This window comes from Python bivittatus, unplaced genomic scaffold, assembly GCF_059951505.1.
Source record: "Python bivittatus isolate LINGU-HERP-01145 unplaced genomic scaffold, Pbiv_v1 ctg000090_np1212, whole genome shotgun sequence".
NCBI lineage: Eukaryota > Metazoa > Chordata > Lepidosauria > Squamata > Pythonidae > Python > Python bivittatus.
Genome location: NW_028277046.1, coordinates 196,470 through 210,489, shown reverse-complemented (window position 1 = coordinate 210,489; position 14,020 = coordinate 196,470). Strand labels below are relative to the sequence as shown.

The window sequence follows — 14,020 nt, the reverse complement described above, 5'->3', positions numbered from 1 at the left end:
GAGCATAAATCAAAATCGGTGTCGTTTCTGGGTTTCTTCATCCTTTGTCCTGGCTTAACCCAGTTTTTGGAGTGGATACCTCGGCATGCCATTTAAAAGGCTGAGGTGGTCCTCAGCTTAGAAACGGTTCCTCTAGGGAAGTAATTGTTTGCCAATTATTTAGAGCAGTGTATTGTGTTTTCATCGTGCTTCAAATGCAATTTTTCTTGCTTGGAGGTGGAAGAGCTAATGAAGAAAAAACAGTTGGATATTTCTGACTTCAGCATCTATTGGGATAGTGATTGTACTCTGTGGGGAGACCTGCTTCCTGGGGAGCTGCAGGTACCAGGCTTTTATTTATTTATTCAATTTCTATGACTGCCAGGCACCTCTGTGCATATTCATCAGCAAGATTAAAATATACCTATTTAAAAGAATTAATGCGATTCTAATTTCCAGGAAGCAATGGATAACAGCATGGAGAGCCGGGACCATAATTACATCATGGAGCCAGTGTGCACGTCTGCTCTTCTCAAGAGTAACCGTTCCAAAAAGCCCCTGCGATCACGGAATATGCCACGCCTGGAATTTGACATCCAGCTGGAAACAATACCATTGAAACTCTCCCAGGTGAAAAAAAATCCTCTCAGGAAATTGGTTTGCATTCTGATACAGGTAGTCCTCACTTAACAACAGTAATTGGGATCAGCAACTCCATTGCTAAGTGGTGTGGTCGTAAAGCACAATGTCATGTGACCGCACCAACTTAGGACGGGAGTTCTCGTCGTTATGTGAATCTCGCACAGTCGCAGTGTCCCACGGTCATGTGCTCGCCATTTGCAAGCTCCTGCTATCTTCCCCATTGACTTTGCATATTAGAAGCTGGCAAATGAAGGTTGCAAATAGTGATCCCGTGACCACAGGATGCCGCAATGTGGTAATTTCAGTCCAGTTGCCAAGTACCCGAATCACGATGTCGTGACTGCAGGGACGCTGCAATGGCCGCAACAATGAGGACCCATCACAATTCCCCCTCATTCAGCGCCCTCGTAACCTCATTTAACTGGTCCCAGCCCATAAACTCATGACTCTGGATGGTTTGTTCCATTAAAAATCCATATTTGACTTATTTTACTATTTTATCTGGCTTTGGCAGAGAATGCCTTTACTCCCAATGTATACATTCTGCCCTTGATTTGATATCTCATTTGAGTCTCTGTGTACTGTACACTGAATCTACAGTTACCTAAAGCTAGCTTTGCCTTCTCAACTAGTGGGTGATTTTTTCATGAGAAGTATTGGTTTTCCTGCTGATGTCCACCAATATGTTGTTTAGATTCCAGGAGGCTTCTCTGACAACTGCCCTAACCATTATGCATTATTTTATTCATTCAGATGCAGTACCGGCAAATAATGGACTTTCTGAAAGAGTTGGATAGGAAAGAGCGACAGCTCAAATTCAGAAAATGGAGACCCAAGGTCCCAATAGCTGGAAAGTATGAGCTCTGTTTGTGCTGTTTTTTTTTTAATGAAATACGCTTTAAGTTTAGCCACCTCCACAAGTTAGAATCTGTTTCTGAAGCGTAGGACAAGAGCCATGTTAGTCTGTGGTGGCAAAAAGTCAGGAGCTTGGGAGCACTTTTTCTGACTAACAGATTTTATTTGCAGCTGACAAAACTTACACTTTTGAATAAAATCTGTTAGTCAGAAAAAGTGCTCCCGAGCTCCTGATTTTTTGTTCCTAAAGTGGTTGAGGATGGATAAAAATTACGCCTGTTGTTATATCATTATGTTTACTTTTGGTATGACAGTTGAGTGTTGCTTGTGGTGTGAAGCACAGTTTGGGGCAGTGGTTGGAGGCAAAGGGCAGGAGGAGAGCCTTCTTTGCCGTTGCCCCCGCCCTTTAGAATATTCTCCCCCCAGAGGTGAGGCGGGCCCCTACCCTCCTGGCCTTCCGGAAAGGATAAAGACCTGGCTCTGTCAGCTTGCCTGGGGTGACAACAATCTTACTGTCAAGTCCACAATGTCCACGCCCCAATCCCGAAGAATTCTCATGCAATCAGGCCTGGTTCAGAAAATGCTTCTTTATTTTGTGGTATGTGTAGCTTTGAACAAAACATTGCTAAAACTAAAGCCTAGAAAAATTTCCCTCTATTTATCCCCCCTCCCCTAATTGCCCTGGCACCTCAATTCCTCTTCACCTGGTGGTGACCTCTTCCCTTCCTCCCAAGGATCCATAGCTCCTTCCTGGCCAGCAGGCACCCACTGGCCTTGCCTGCAATCTGACCCGGCCTCATTGCCCATATAAAGTTAAGCTCCTCACCATCTCCCTGACTACTCCTATTACAACCCTTAACTACTAGCCCCCCTCCCCAGTCACAATTGGCAGAAGCAAATCAAGCAAACTCCCATTGACTGCTATGTTTTGTAAATTAATAATTGTTGGTTGATGCAAGTTCTGACACTTACCCAATCCTGGGGGTGGCTGGCACCTTGATGATGCTCCCTGAGTGACTGCCAATTTTATATCTATCCTTGGATCTATTTATTTTCTATTTATTAAGTTTATTGTATATTGTAATTTTAACTAATTTTCATTGTTTTGTAAACTACCCAGAGTCATTTCAACAAGATGCCGGTGACAAATTTGATATATAAATCAATAAATTGGTATCAACAAACTGAAAGAGGGTTTTTTTGTTCGTCTAATTTCACTTTAACCAGCATTTCCCACAAAAGAAACCCACAAGCACCCAAGCCAGCATGGCAGCCACTGCAGCTTTCAGTACAGGGGTCTTATTTATGTTTGTTCCTTTACCTGGCCACAGCTGCTAAAAAGGGTTTATTTGGCTCGTTCCAGCTGCCGAGAATGGTGGCTCTTTGCTCTGAATGTCCACCTTGCCGAGATCAGAGAGCAGAAGGAGCACTCTTCCTGGGAATTTATGTTGCATCGGGCTCAAGATGCTGTCTTGTACACGGATCTGTATTACAAGAAGTTGAAGGAATTGCCGCTTTCGGACGAGGAGCAGGTATTGAGAAACTGTATCACCTTGAGATGATTAATCCATCAAGCTGGCATGCATGATTTTAATCTGGAACTGTAATCTCTGATTATACTGCTGATGTCAAAACTGGCAGAGCTTCAGTTGCAGCATCACAGCCACCATCTTAACCCCTGGTTGTAGCTTTTTATATTTGCCTAATTTATATCCTTTTAATTAAGGACAGCACCAGCCTCAAATATCTCCTGCATTTCCAGCAATGCCTCTGAGTCCTCACCGAATTCAGTCTCATTTTTGGAAAACAAAATGAAGGACATTTGCAGCTCAGTGCATTCCTTGCCTTGAGTGTTTGTCATTGGCCAACCCCCCCCCCCCCGATATTTCTTTGTATATTTTTCTTTATAACGTATTTTCAAAATAACAGAGATGCCCACTGGCTCTAAAAGGTTTGGAAACTGCAGTTGGCCTGTTGTAAAGTCAGCAGTAGAAAAAAAGGCTTGTTTTCAGCTCTGGTTAAGTCACGGGTTTAATCTTGTGCAGCTTTGAAACCTTTGTGATGGGAGTGAAGGGATCTGTCCTGCTGTTCCTTGTCTGTCCTGGTGTGAATTGCTACTCTGAAGACAGGGAGGCACTGGAGCAGTTTGGACAGATGTGTCCCACGTGATTAGGGCAATCTGGGCACATGCTCTGGGTCTCTTGCGTTGTTTCTTTCCTCTGTGCTGCACCGCAGCTGAAGAATTCCTGGGATTATTAACAGTGGTTTCATGAGATGATCTGTTCCAATCACAGAAATGTTTCCGTTGTGCACTGAGGAAAGAGGAGGACAATGCTGACAAGTGCAGGAGTCCTGCACAACTTGGTTACATGCAAACTGAGCAGTTGCTTAATTCATGTAGGACTGGGCCAGCTAGTATTACAGTTCCCAGGGTTTTATCTTCCAACTTCTATGTTTAGCGGTTTGGTAATAGACATCCCTGTTGCAAACAGATCCAAATCTTGTATTTTCTTAGTGGTTTCCCATGGTTTCCTTTTCTATCTACAGGAGGAAATGGAGCGTGTTGAAGATGAGCAAACATTTGAGGAGCTAAAAATCTTGCGGGAAATAGTTTACAACAAGTTCCAGGAGCTGGCTGAGGTGAGAGACGATGCAGAGATGTTGTCTAGATGTTGACCGCTGGTGAGGGGTTCTGGGGGTTGTAGTTCAGCAGCATGCAGCATGCCGCAGGGCCTCCTCTCCAAGGACAAACCAAGAGTGGGTTAAGGAATACGCGTGTATCCCTGGTGTGCCTACAGGGAATTGTGGTGGTGGTGTTTCTCCTAACAGGAGGTTCTTGATGCTGGCTCAACCAGCCATGGCCATTAGTGCCGGCCATCCTGCCCCCCCTCCCCTTCTGCCTCCAGCTTTCTTGGGTTTTTTTCCTACCTGACACTCAGTGCTCCATAGCTCAGTCCTCAAGGCCTGCCTGCAAGTATTGTTTGCAGAGCTGTCCTTTGGTCTCCATTGGCACTCGCTGGCAGAGTTTTTTACTGCAGCAAATGAGCCAAATACGTTTAGACAGAGCTGGGATGCGTTTGCCACAAGCCCGTGCCATCAGTGTTGCAACGTTCTTTTTTTTCTTTTTTCCCAATCCTTGGTTCACAATGTGCCGATTTCCAGCAGAGCATTAAGAAGCCCTTGTCTGATTCTCTGGATTCTGCGTCGGAGGCTGAACAGGAAGGCAGCCGCAGCAGCAGCGGGATGCTTCAGTACCTTCAGTCCTGGTTCCCAGGATGGGGAGGTTGGCACAGCCAGTCCCAGGAGGCCCTGGAGACCAAAACCATCGAAGGGCTGCTTTCGGAAACAGCGGAACAGTGGAGGCCGGAGGATGTTGCAGGTATGGAGGGGGGGGAGGCAGCTTGGGCGGAGGGTTGCCTTGCCCCTTATAGGAGTCCCGCAGTAGAGAGAAAACCCTGAGTGTTCCTCACCCTAAACCAGATGCAGAAAGGCAGATGGATGACTTACCTGGCTGTTTTGAGAGAAACCAGGGAACTGTTCTTCTTTAGGCCAGATAAAGGACGTTTAGAGATTAGGTTGGTTGATGAGCCAACATCCCCTTGATTATTCCAGTGTTTGGGGTCCAGTGAGTTTCCACTGGAGAAGCAGGAAGATACCAGGGTGATCTCCAGCTTCAGTTTGTGGCCCTTCTCTGCCTTCAGATCCCTGGGTACAGACATCATCCTTTGTCCCCAAGGTCTTGGGGTGCAACGATCTGCCAGTAGACAGGACAGTGGTGCAGGGCTTCCCTGGAATCCTCTTGATTGGCACCTGGAGCATCATCACCCACGCTGCACCACCCCACCCCTTGCCTCTGATAAACAGTTACCCGTAGTAAGTCATTTAGGAACTCTCTGCTGTGTCTGATGTCCAAGTTAAAGAGATTAGGCAGTGAAGACCATGAATTCATATATTTTAGGGCCAATAAAATTTCAATAAAATAAATTTTTAAAAAGTCACGCTATTGGTTAAATAAATCTTAAGGCATTATGTTCTCATTTACAGGTAATTAATGTGGCTTCATAAACTGGCACACATCTTGAGTTAGGTTTGTCTATTTTCCAGTAAGCTTTTTAATCCTTTGGCCTTTCTCCCCCCAAACCAGGTGCTGATGATATTTTTGATCCAGCTACCGATGTCTCCAGTATAAATACCTTCACAAAGAGGGATCACGTCCTGGCAAAATTAAACCTTTGGCTGCAAGGTGGCTCCATCACCCTGTTGCACACAGAGAAGAGAAGTCAGCAGGCCAGCGAGAGCGCATTCATGCAGCTGCAATTTTCAGGTACTCGGTCACATTTTTGTTCTTGTGAAACAGGTGCTGGTATTTTCTCTCTAAGAACCACACTGTTTCTGGGGCAATTGGATATGCCATGGGGATGAAAAAGAAAGAAGCAGTGAGTGAAGCCAAAATCCAGAGTGGCTGGAGTTACCCTTTATTCCTTCACAGCCTCCCTTTTTCCCCCTCACTAGCCCCCCCCTTGATGTCTCTCCCTTGATTTTTCTCTCCCCCCTCCATTAATATGCCAGAGGCCACATGAAATTACAGCAAGGGCGGTATGTGGCCATAGGGCTTCAGTGGTCTATTCCGCTATAAAAGAAGTCAGTGACGCAGCACAAGAGTAGACGATACCCTGCTCCAGCTGTTCATATATGCCTTGCAGTGCTTGGGGATCTCCATCTCCCCTCTGCTGGCGCTGAACTATTTTTCCCCTCTATATCAGTTGCATTTGTCCTAGAATGGGGACCAACAACAGTCTCATCTACCCAGGCAGTTAGTTTCCTATTATTTCTGTGATAGTCACATTGTTTTCCTGAATTCTCATCAGCTTGAATAACAAACATACTGGAATGAGGCTTGCTGGTGGACTGAAATACCATACGTAGGACTGCCTGGAACATAAATAGGAATCGTTGGGCATATAAGGCTTGTTCCCAGTTGAGGTCACCTCCTCCCCCTTCCACCATTAATGGGCTACCCAGTTTGCAGTATTGAAAGTGGTGTAACACTGTCACTGTGTGTCTGTGTGTTTTCAGGTGTAACTGTCTTAGCAGAAACTCTCCCTCGCAGGAACTCTTCCCTTTTGAAAGTTCAGCTCGGAAGCCTCTTTCTACAAGATTTAGCGACAGAAGGAACCATATTTCCAGTCCTTGTCTTCCCTAATCCGGTATGTTGAACTCTGTGCACAGGAACCACTTACGTTGTTCCAAAACTTATACCTTAAATAAATGTTTTAAAAGGGGTGAGACCATTTTCTGCTAAAATTCACAAATGAAGTCTCTCCATGTGTTTGATTTGTTGTCTGTCTCTTAGATCTACCTTCCCAACTTGTCTCTTTTTGGATGTTGTGGGCCTATAATTCCCAGTATTTCAAGCAGAACTTCAGTCCCAGAGTATTTGCAAGATACAGCTTGGTGGGCAGCATAGGATTCCCCATTAACTTTATGTCTCTTTCATCCTGACTTTTAGCTTGGAGGATACAGGAAAAGCTATTGCCAATTTCCAGAGAGGAAACTCTGCTAGTCTGTACCAGCAACAGCAGCCGCCGCTGCCACCTAGAAGCTGTTTTTAAAATTTTGCCATAAAGCTTTCATGGGTTTGACGCCCATTTCAGTGACTAGATTAAGCTAGGGCGAATCAGTTCACTGGTCTTTCAGGCACTGCTCTCCTCTTTGTTCTGCCTTAGAAGAGGAGGGCACACTTGATGTGAAGCTATATGGTGACATGCTACCTCCCTCTTGAAAAATGCCTTCTCGATACGGATAGGTACGTTTAGGTGTATTTGAAATCAGTCCTTTAAAAAGAGGCATGGAAAACCAGCGGCTTTCTGGTGGTAGATGAACTGCAAATCTCAGCATCTCTTGGCTGGAGATGATGGGAGCTGTAATTCAAGAATACGGAGGGCCATAGCTCAAAGCTCTGTACACAGTAGAACTAGATCTGATACAAGGTGGGAATTCAGTAGTGTCAGTGGTTAATTATGGCCATATTTCTAAAGCCACTGTGGGCTAGGACTGAGGAAGCCCAGAGTGAAGCCCATGGCTCATGGAGTGGCTCTTAGCAAGAGAGTGGTGGCTGTGAAGAAAATGGAAGGAGGGAGCGCTATGTTTACTACCCTGAATCCCTGAATGAAAAATGGGGTATAAATCAAATAAATTATTTTTATGGGGAGCCAAAGTCCTCCTTAATTCAGTGGACAGCTTCTGAAATTTGTCTCATGATTGTTCCAGTTTTAAAATTTCACACCTGGTTAACTGTGGATTATTGTACAGAAAAAGATTTGGGACTGTTTTTATTTGTCAAAGTTACACAAACTCTCTCTCTCTCTCTCTCGATAAATATAGTTTCTCTTTTTCCTTCCTAGCTTAAAGAAGTTGGCTGTGTCTCTTCTGTTAGTCTCCAAACGTCGTCTTCTGACACAAGTAACCAGAGTCCTGGTAATATTTTTATTTTGGCAGCAATTTGTTATCTACAGTTTAAAATAGACCAGGCACTTGTGAAATATGAACAGGAGGATAGTTATGTTTGGTCTTAATAATATGAAAACATATGTAGTTTGTAGGTTTTTGGAGTTGCACAAATCTCAGTTTCCAGAAAATTGGCCTGGGTATGCAAGCTGATTTTTAGTTTCCCAGAGCAGCTAAACTTTATTGGGCAATTGCCAGAATCTTAAGGGCAGTTGAATCGGAAATCACCTGCCTGATATGCTGGAGACCAACCATATAATCCTGTTTCCCCGTTTGTTCGAGTGAGTTACGTGTTTATTTTTTATAGACTCTGCGAGTTCTGATTTTCGCTGATGTGGGCTGTTTTCTGCTCCCTTCACAGATGATCCTCTTCCGGTGTTTGAAATGCTGTATGAGAAAAATCCAGTTCGCAGCAATTTTGAGAGACGGTTAGAAGTCAGCACCCAACCTCTTAATATTATTTACAATCCACAAGCCATTAAGAAAGTGGCTGACTTCTTCTACAAGGGAAAAGTCCATTCCTCAGGTTAACCCTTTTAGTATATTTTCCCATCTGTTTTTTCTCATATTTTATGTTATTTTCTTTATCAGTTACACTCAGAGAACTAAGGTTTTTTTTAGTTAAATTATTCATTTTACTATTACACCACAGAATGCATGGATACAAAGAAGCATTTGTCAAATTCATGGGGGCTCAGGGTGTCTCTGGCTCCTAATCACAGTGCTGGATCCATTTTTCATGCTAAGCTGTGCAAAATCATTCATTGTGATTTGGAAACCACACTTTACAGTCTAATGTATAAACCTGCACATGGCTAAACAAACCATGTTTAAATATGGTTTAGCATGATCCTAAAGGATCGTTCACCAGCTCTTCTGTTTGTTCCACTGTTGTTGAATGGCAGCACCACTTCAGTGTCTTGGTGTCCCTAATGCAGGTTTTGGATGTCAGTCTGAGCTGGAGCTGAGAGTGGCTGAAGTTGTCAGAAGACAATACAACAAGCTCAAAATGCAGACCGAAGCTGAAATCCGGCAGACCATTGATCAACTGCTTGTTGGGGATTTTATTGTGAGTGATACTTTTTTGGGAGTTATAACATGGCCAAATCTTCACCTTACCCAAGCGCTTCAGGAAGTCTCAGTCTGGATCGGATGGCAGATTAGGACTACAGTCTAAACAGCTTTTGGTTCTAATATTAAAGGCCGGGAAAAAATACAAGCTGGATTTGTCCATCGCACTATCCCAACACATGGCGTATTCAGGTTTTGGGCTTAGCAAGCTGTGTGAATTCAACCTTTTTCATTTGTAAATCATGATTTTGGGCTTAGCATGTTTCAGTAAACCATGGGTTACTCCAGTGTTCTCTTATATCTAATGAAGGAGACTCAATATAGCTGCTGTATATTAAAATCAGTAATCAGTCCTTCATGATTAAAATTGATGCCTTTGGTATATCCTTTGTATTATAAGGTTATCTGGGAAGTATGCAAGTCTGTATGCTGGTAAATTTGTTTCTAGATTTGTTTTTATGGTTATGCTTCTAGGTATGCTTTTCAACTTTAGATTTATACACAGAGAACTATTTTGACTGCTTGAAAAATAACCAAATTTTGCTTTTTTAGGAAGACAGCAGGCGCTGGTCAGTCTGCCTTGATATTTCTGCCCCTCAGGTGATCTTCCCAGATGACTTCAAATCTGCAGACCCTGTTTTAGTAGTGATTGATTTGGGCAGAATGCTGCTTACTAACTCTCAAGGTGTGAGCTCTTATTTTGGGGGGGAGCGGGGAAAAGCACACTTCTGTTGATTGTTTTAGACTGGGATCTTAATGCTGTTGGCAACAAGATCCTTGTATAAAAACTTCAAACCCTTTTGGCTGATTTAAATGATTGGGATTGAATTGAAAAGGCTTTCTCTAATCTTAATCAAAGTGTGTCTGATTATCAGACTCTGGGGAAAAAAAAGTAGGTGTCGGTTATTTTTTTCATATCCAGAGAAGTCTCACTAGGTTCTGTTAGAAGGTTGAGCTGAATGGCCCCTCGACCTACACATGCTGGAAGGTTATGGATAGATTCTTAACCTTAATCACAGGAGGTATTGTGTAGCAAAGTCAGTTCTCTGTAGATCTTTAATCATACCAATAGCAAATCCAAATGTAGAGGAGGGAAGATTAATAAGTTTCATTTTCAACAAAGATAATTGCTTTGTGTGTATGTACAGCATGTGCCTAGATTATATCATTCAGTTGTTTTTCAAAATACCCGTAAGTGATTGTTAAATTTTTAAACTGCATTTACTTTTTTCTGGGTTATCTTTTGAGGGCATAGCCTAAAATTTACTTTAAATTCATCTTCAAGATCTGCAGGCATATAAGAATGTGGTAGGAATAGGGCAGTTAAATAGTCCTGTGAAAATCGATTTAATGTCATCTTTCTGAACTCAGCTGAATCCCAGTGTGTAGCAAGATTATAAAAGGATTATATGGAACTGCTAAGATGGACTCTGGAGATCATACTTTCTGGGGCATTAGCACTTAAAATTGGATTGACAGATAACAGGAAATTCCCTCCCTTGGGGGTAAGCCAGGTCTTTCTAAAGTGCTGCAACCCCCTTTTTATTTTTTTGTTGGATTTAGGGAAAAGTTGCTGTAGAAAGAGTTTACTTTCAAAATGTGTGTGTGTGTGTGTGTGTTTATTAAAGATTATGTGGCTGATTTCTTACCATCATTTTCTAGAGGAGCACAGAAAGAAGAGTCCAGATGGCCTGTCTTTAGAGTTGAGTGATTTGAGTGATGATGAATACAAAACGCCTCTTGCGACCCCTCCCAACAGCCCACCTCCTGAAGTCAACCTGGCCAGAGAGGACAAAACTGTTGAGTTTCCAGGGGTAAAAAACAGTGAAAAGGAACTGCAAGTACACTTGATGAGTAAAAAAATATATGAGACCTATAGTTTGTCCTTCATGGATCTTCAGATCATGGTTGGGCGAGTGAAAGACAATTGGAAGTATGCCCAAGACATTGATGTTGGTCCAACCCATGTGGTGGAGAAATTTAATGTCCATTTACAACTGGAACGTAGGTTGATATATACTTCTGATCCCACGTACCCTGGAGTTGTCTTGTCTGGGAATTTGCCTGATTTGAAAATACATATCAATGAAGACAAAATCATGGCACTGAATAATTGTTTTGGAAGACTAAGCACCTCTGACTCTGAAACCTTGGGCCGTTCACAGATAGGGAAAGAGGCAGGATTAACAGGCTTGGAGCAGCGTGGAAGTTTGCATAGTTCTGTAGTGAACTTAACCCAGAGTGTCATAATGGTGGAACAGCACACCAAAGAAGTCCTCATACGATCGCGGCTGCTTCTAGCAGAGTTCCAGGTGAATTGCATGCAGCTAGCAGTTGAAAGTAATGGCCGTTACATAGCTGTCCTCAAGGTTTTTGGCACCGATACTCATTTTGTGAAGAGGCCATACGATGTAGAAGGCTCCCTCACTGTTCATGGCTTGCTCTTGGTTGACACGATGCAAACCTATGGCTCTGATTTTGACCTCTTGATGGCATCTCACAAGAATCTCAGTTTTGATGTCCCAACAGGAAGCCTACAAGACAGCAAAGCCCAGTCCCCTGTTAGCGGCCTCAGTGAGACCCTCCTAGTTGATGAAGTATGCCTCACCGAGAAATGCACCCAGGTATCAGAGAGATTGTCTAATAGTTCTCCAAAAAGAGATGAATCCTTAATTAAACTGGAATACCAATTTGTAACTGCAGAATGCCCTTCTGCGAATTCAGATAGCTTTTCCCAAGTGCTGTTAGTGCAGATGAACAACTTGGATATCATCCTTAACCCAGAGACAATAGTCGAGCTAATTGGTTTTCTCCAGAAGTCCTTTCCAAAGGAGAAGGATGACTGTAGCCCTCAGCCGTTAATGACAAATGCTGAAAATATCTTCAGTGAGCAAGAGAATTTTCAATCCACCCATTCCCCAAGTACAGAAGTAACCGTAGAGATCCACTGGCTAAACATACTTCTACTTAGGACAGTCACATTGGTCAACAGAGAGAAATTTGGTCGAAAAATTGCAACAGCAAGCATTGGAGGCACAAAAGTGAACGTCTCTATGGACAGCAGGCTGAAAGTGAATGGATCTCTTGGCTGCTTGCATCTTATGGATCTGACCCAGGACAACATGAAAAACCAATATGTGGTCAGCATTGGGAATACAGAGCAGTATGAGAACCTTGTGGGCTATTCCAAGCCCACATTACTCCAGTTTGAGGATGCAAATAGCCTTCCAGATGCTCTGAGCTTCACTTTCAGCGAACAGTCAGCAGAGGAATGCTCCCTTCACCTCCAGATGGCCTCCCTGCATTACAACCACTCAGCAAAGTTCTTGAAAGAGATCACTCTGTCCATGGATGAGCTGGAGGAGAATTTCCGTGGCATGCTGAAGAGCGCAGCCACAAAAGTGACCACTGTCCTGGCCACGAAGACTGCAGAATATAGCGAGATGGTTTCTCTGTTCGACACAGTGCCCAAATCAAGGGACCCCTTTAACCTGGAAAATGACGAAGGGGAAGAAGTGGCTCCAGTGCACCCCAAAACAGAGACCATTAAGCTTATCTTAAAAGTGAACATTGAATCCCCCGTTGTATCCATACCCCGTAAGCCAGGCAGCCCTGAACTGCTGGTTGGTCACCTCGGACAGATATCAATCCAGAACTTCGTGACAGGAGAAGACAACCTGAGGAGTGACAGCCTTCAGGTCGAAATCAAAGATATTAAGATGTATTCTCTAAACTGCAGCCATTTGACAGGCAAAAAGGACTCACCTTCTGAGGTGTCCCCTATGCTACAGTCCCCATCAGGCATCCCCAGCTGTAGTAACCAGGAAGAGTCCCAGTTCACACGTCATGATTTTTTTGAATCCTTACATAAAGGCCAAGGTAAGTTACAGGAAGCTACAGGAAGTTACTTTGCAGCTTCTGGTCAGAATTTTGAATTTATTGGCCAACAAATGAATTGGGCATTTTTTAAATGTTAGTTTAAAAAGTGGCATTATGTTACCTTTGTATTTAATAGCCTCTCTGAAGTTTCAAATACAGAATGTCCTTTAATTTAACATGCCTGGTTTGAGATCCATCCAAATGGGGTGAAAGAATTAAATGAGATATAATCCTTCTGCCACTCCTCAGCGAACTCATTGAAGTGCAGAACTACCGCTTGTTTTGCTCAACGTACTTCTGATTCTTAATGGGAAATAATAAACCATAATAACCTGGCTTGTTAGTCACTGTTTGTGGTTGCCGTCAGCTCCTTCCTGTTTCCTCACAAGGTGGTGCTTGTCCCTTTGACAAGACTTTGAACTTTGGTGGATTCATCGGCATGTAAATATGTAGTAAATAAATACATTTTCTTAGAGTTATGGAGAGGATTAAAAAAATGTAGGAGAGATACCTTCCTGCTCTGCAAGCATCAACCCTTAAACTGTTTTCTTAAAATTGGATGTGCCTGTTACGAATTTGAGTGTTGCAGGCTATTATCTGCTGCAGGAGGCAAAGTTCTGGAATATGTCGGTTTAAGGTTTCCATCTCAGGTGCTAACAGTGATGTAGTCCAGGCTTGGGCCTATTGGATCTTTGCCCCCCCTCTGAACTGAGGCTCACAATGTAATTATTTATCTAAAGCAGTGTTTCTCAACCTTGGCAACTTTAAGATACGTGGACTTCAACTCCCAGAATTCCCCAGCCAGCCATTGAGTTGAAGTCCACATATCTTAAAGTTGCTAAAGTTGAGAAACACTGATCTAGAGGTTAAAAGTATTTCATGTGAGTCTCTTCAATTCCAGCTTTCCACATTCTTAATAATGCAACAATCCAGTTCATGCTGGAGAAGATCCCAGTTGAGCACAGTGCAGAGCTGGCATTCTCTCTGAGTGACGATGTCAACATTTCAAGCCTAATGAGGATTGAGGGGAGGTTTGTCAACCCTCTGCAGGTAAAGTACCCTTTAAATATGTTTCCCTTCTGCTTAC

The 14,020-nt window shown here is 43.3% G+C and overlaps 1 protein-coding gene across 7 annotated transcripts in view; it reads left to right on the top strand.

Moving 5' to 3' along the window:
* Nucleotides 1-14,020, top strand: part of VPS13D (vacuolar protein sorting 13 homolog D) — a 114,697-nt gene that overhangs the window by 9,749 nt on the left and 90,928 nt on the right. For 5 of the 7 annotated variants that reach the window (XM_088136669.1, XM_088136668.1, XM_088136671.1 and 2 more), the window contains exons 7-20: nt 217-321; nt 439-609; nt 1,375-1,475; nt 2,840-3,008; nt 4,024-4,116; nt 4,639-4,855; nt 5,621-5,800; nt 6,553-6,683; nt 7,881-7,953; nt 8,345-8,509; nt 8,922-9,052; nt 9,607-9,739; nt 10,717-12,933; nt 13,835-13,983. In XM_088136669.1, coding sequence (XP_087992795.1) covers nt 217-321; nt 439-609; nt 1,375-1,475; nt 2,840-3,008; nt 4,024-4,116; nt 4,639-4,855; nt 5,621-5,800; nt 6,553-6,683; nt 7,881-7,953; nt 8,345-8,509; nt 8,922-9,052; nt 9,607-9,739; nt 10,717-12,933; nt 13,835-13,983 — 4,035 coding nt within the window. The remainder of the gene's footprint in view (nt 1-216; nt 322-438; nt 610-1,374; nt 1,476-2,839; nt 3,009-4,023; nt 4,117-4,638; nt 4,856-5,620; nt 5,801-6,552; nt 6,684-7,880; nt 7,954-8,344; nt 8,510-8,921; nt 9,053-9,606; nt 9,740-10,716; nt 12,934-13,834; nt 13,984-14,020) is intronic. The other 2 variants (XM_088136670.1, XM_088136674.1) reach the window with 1 other exon arrangement.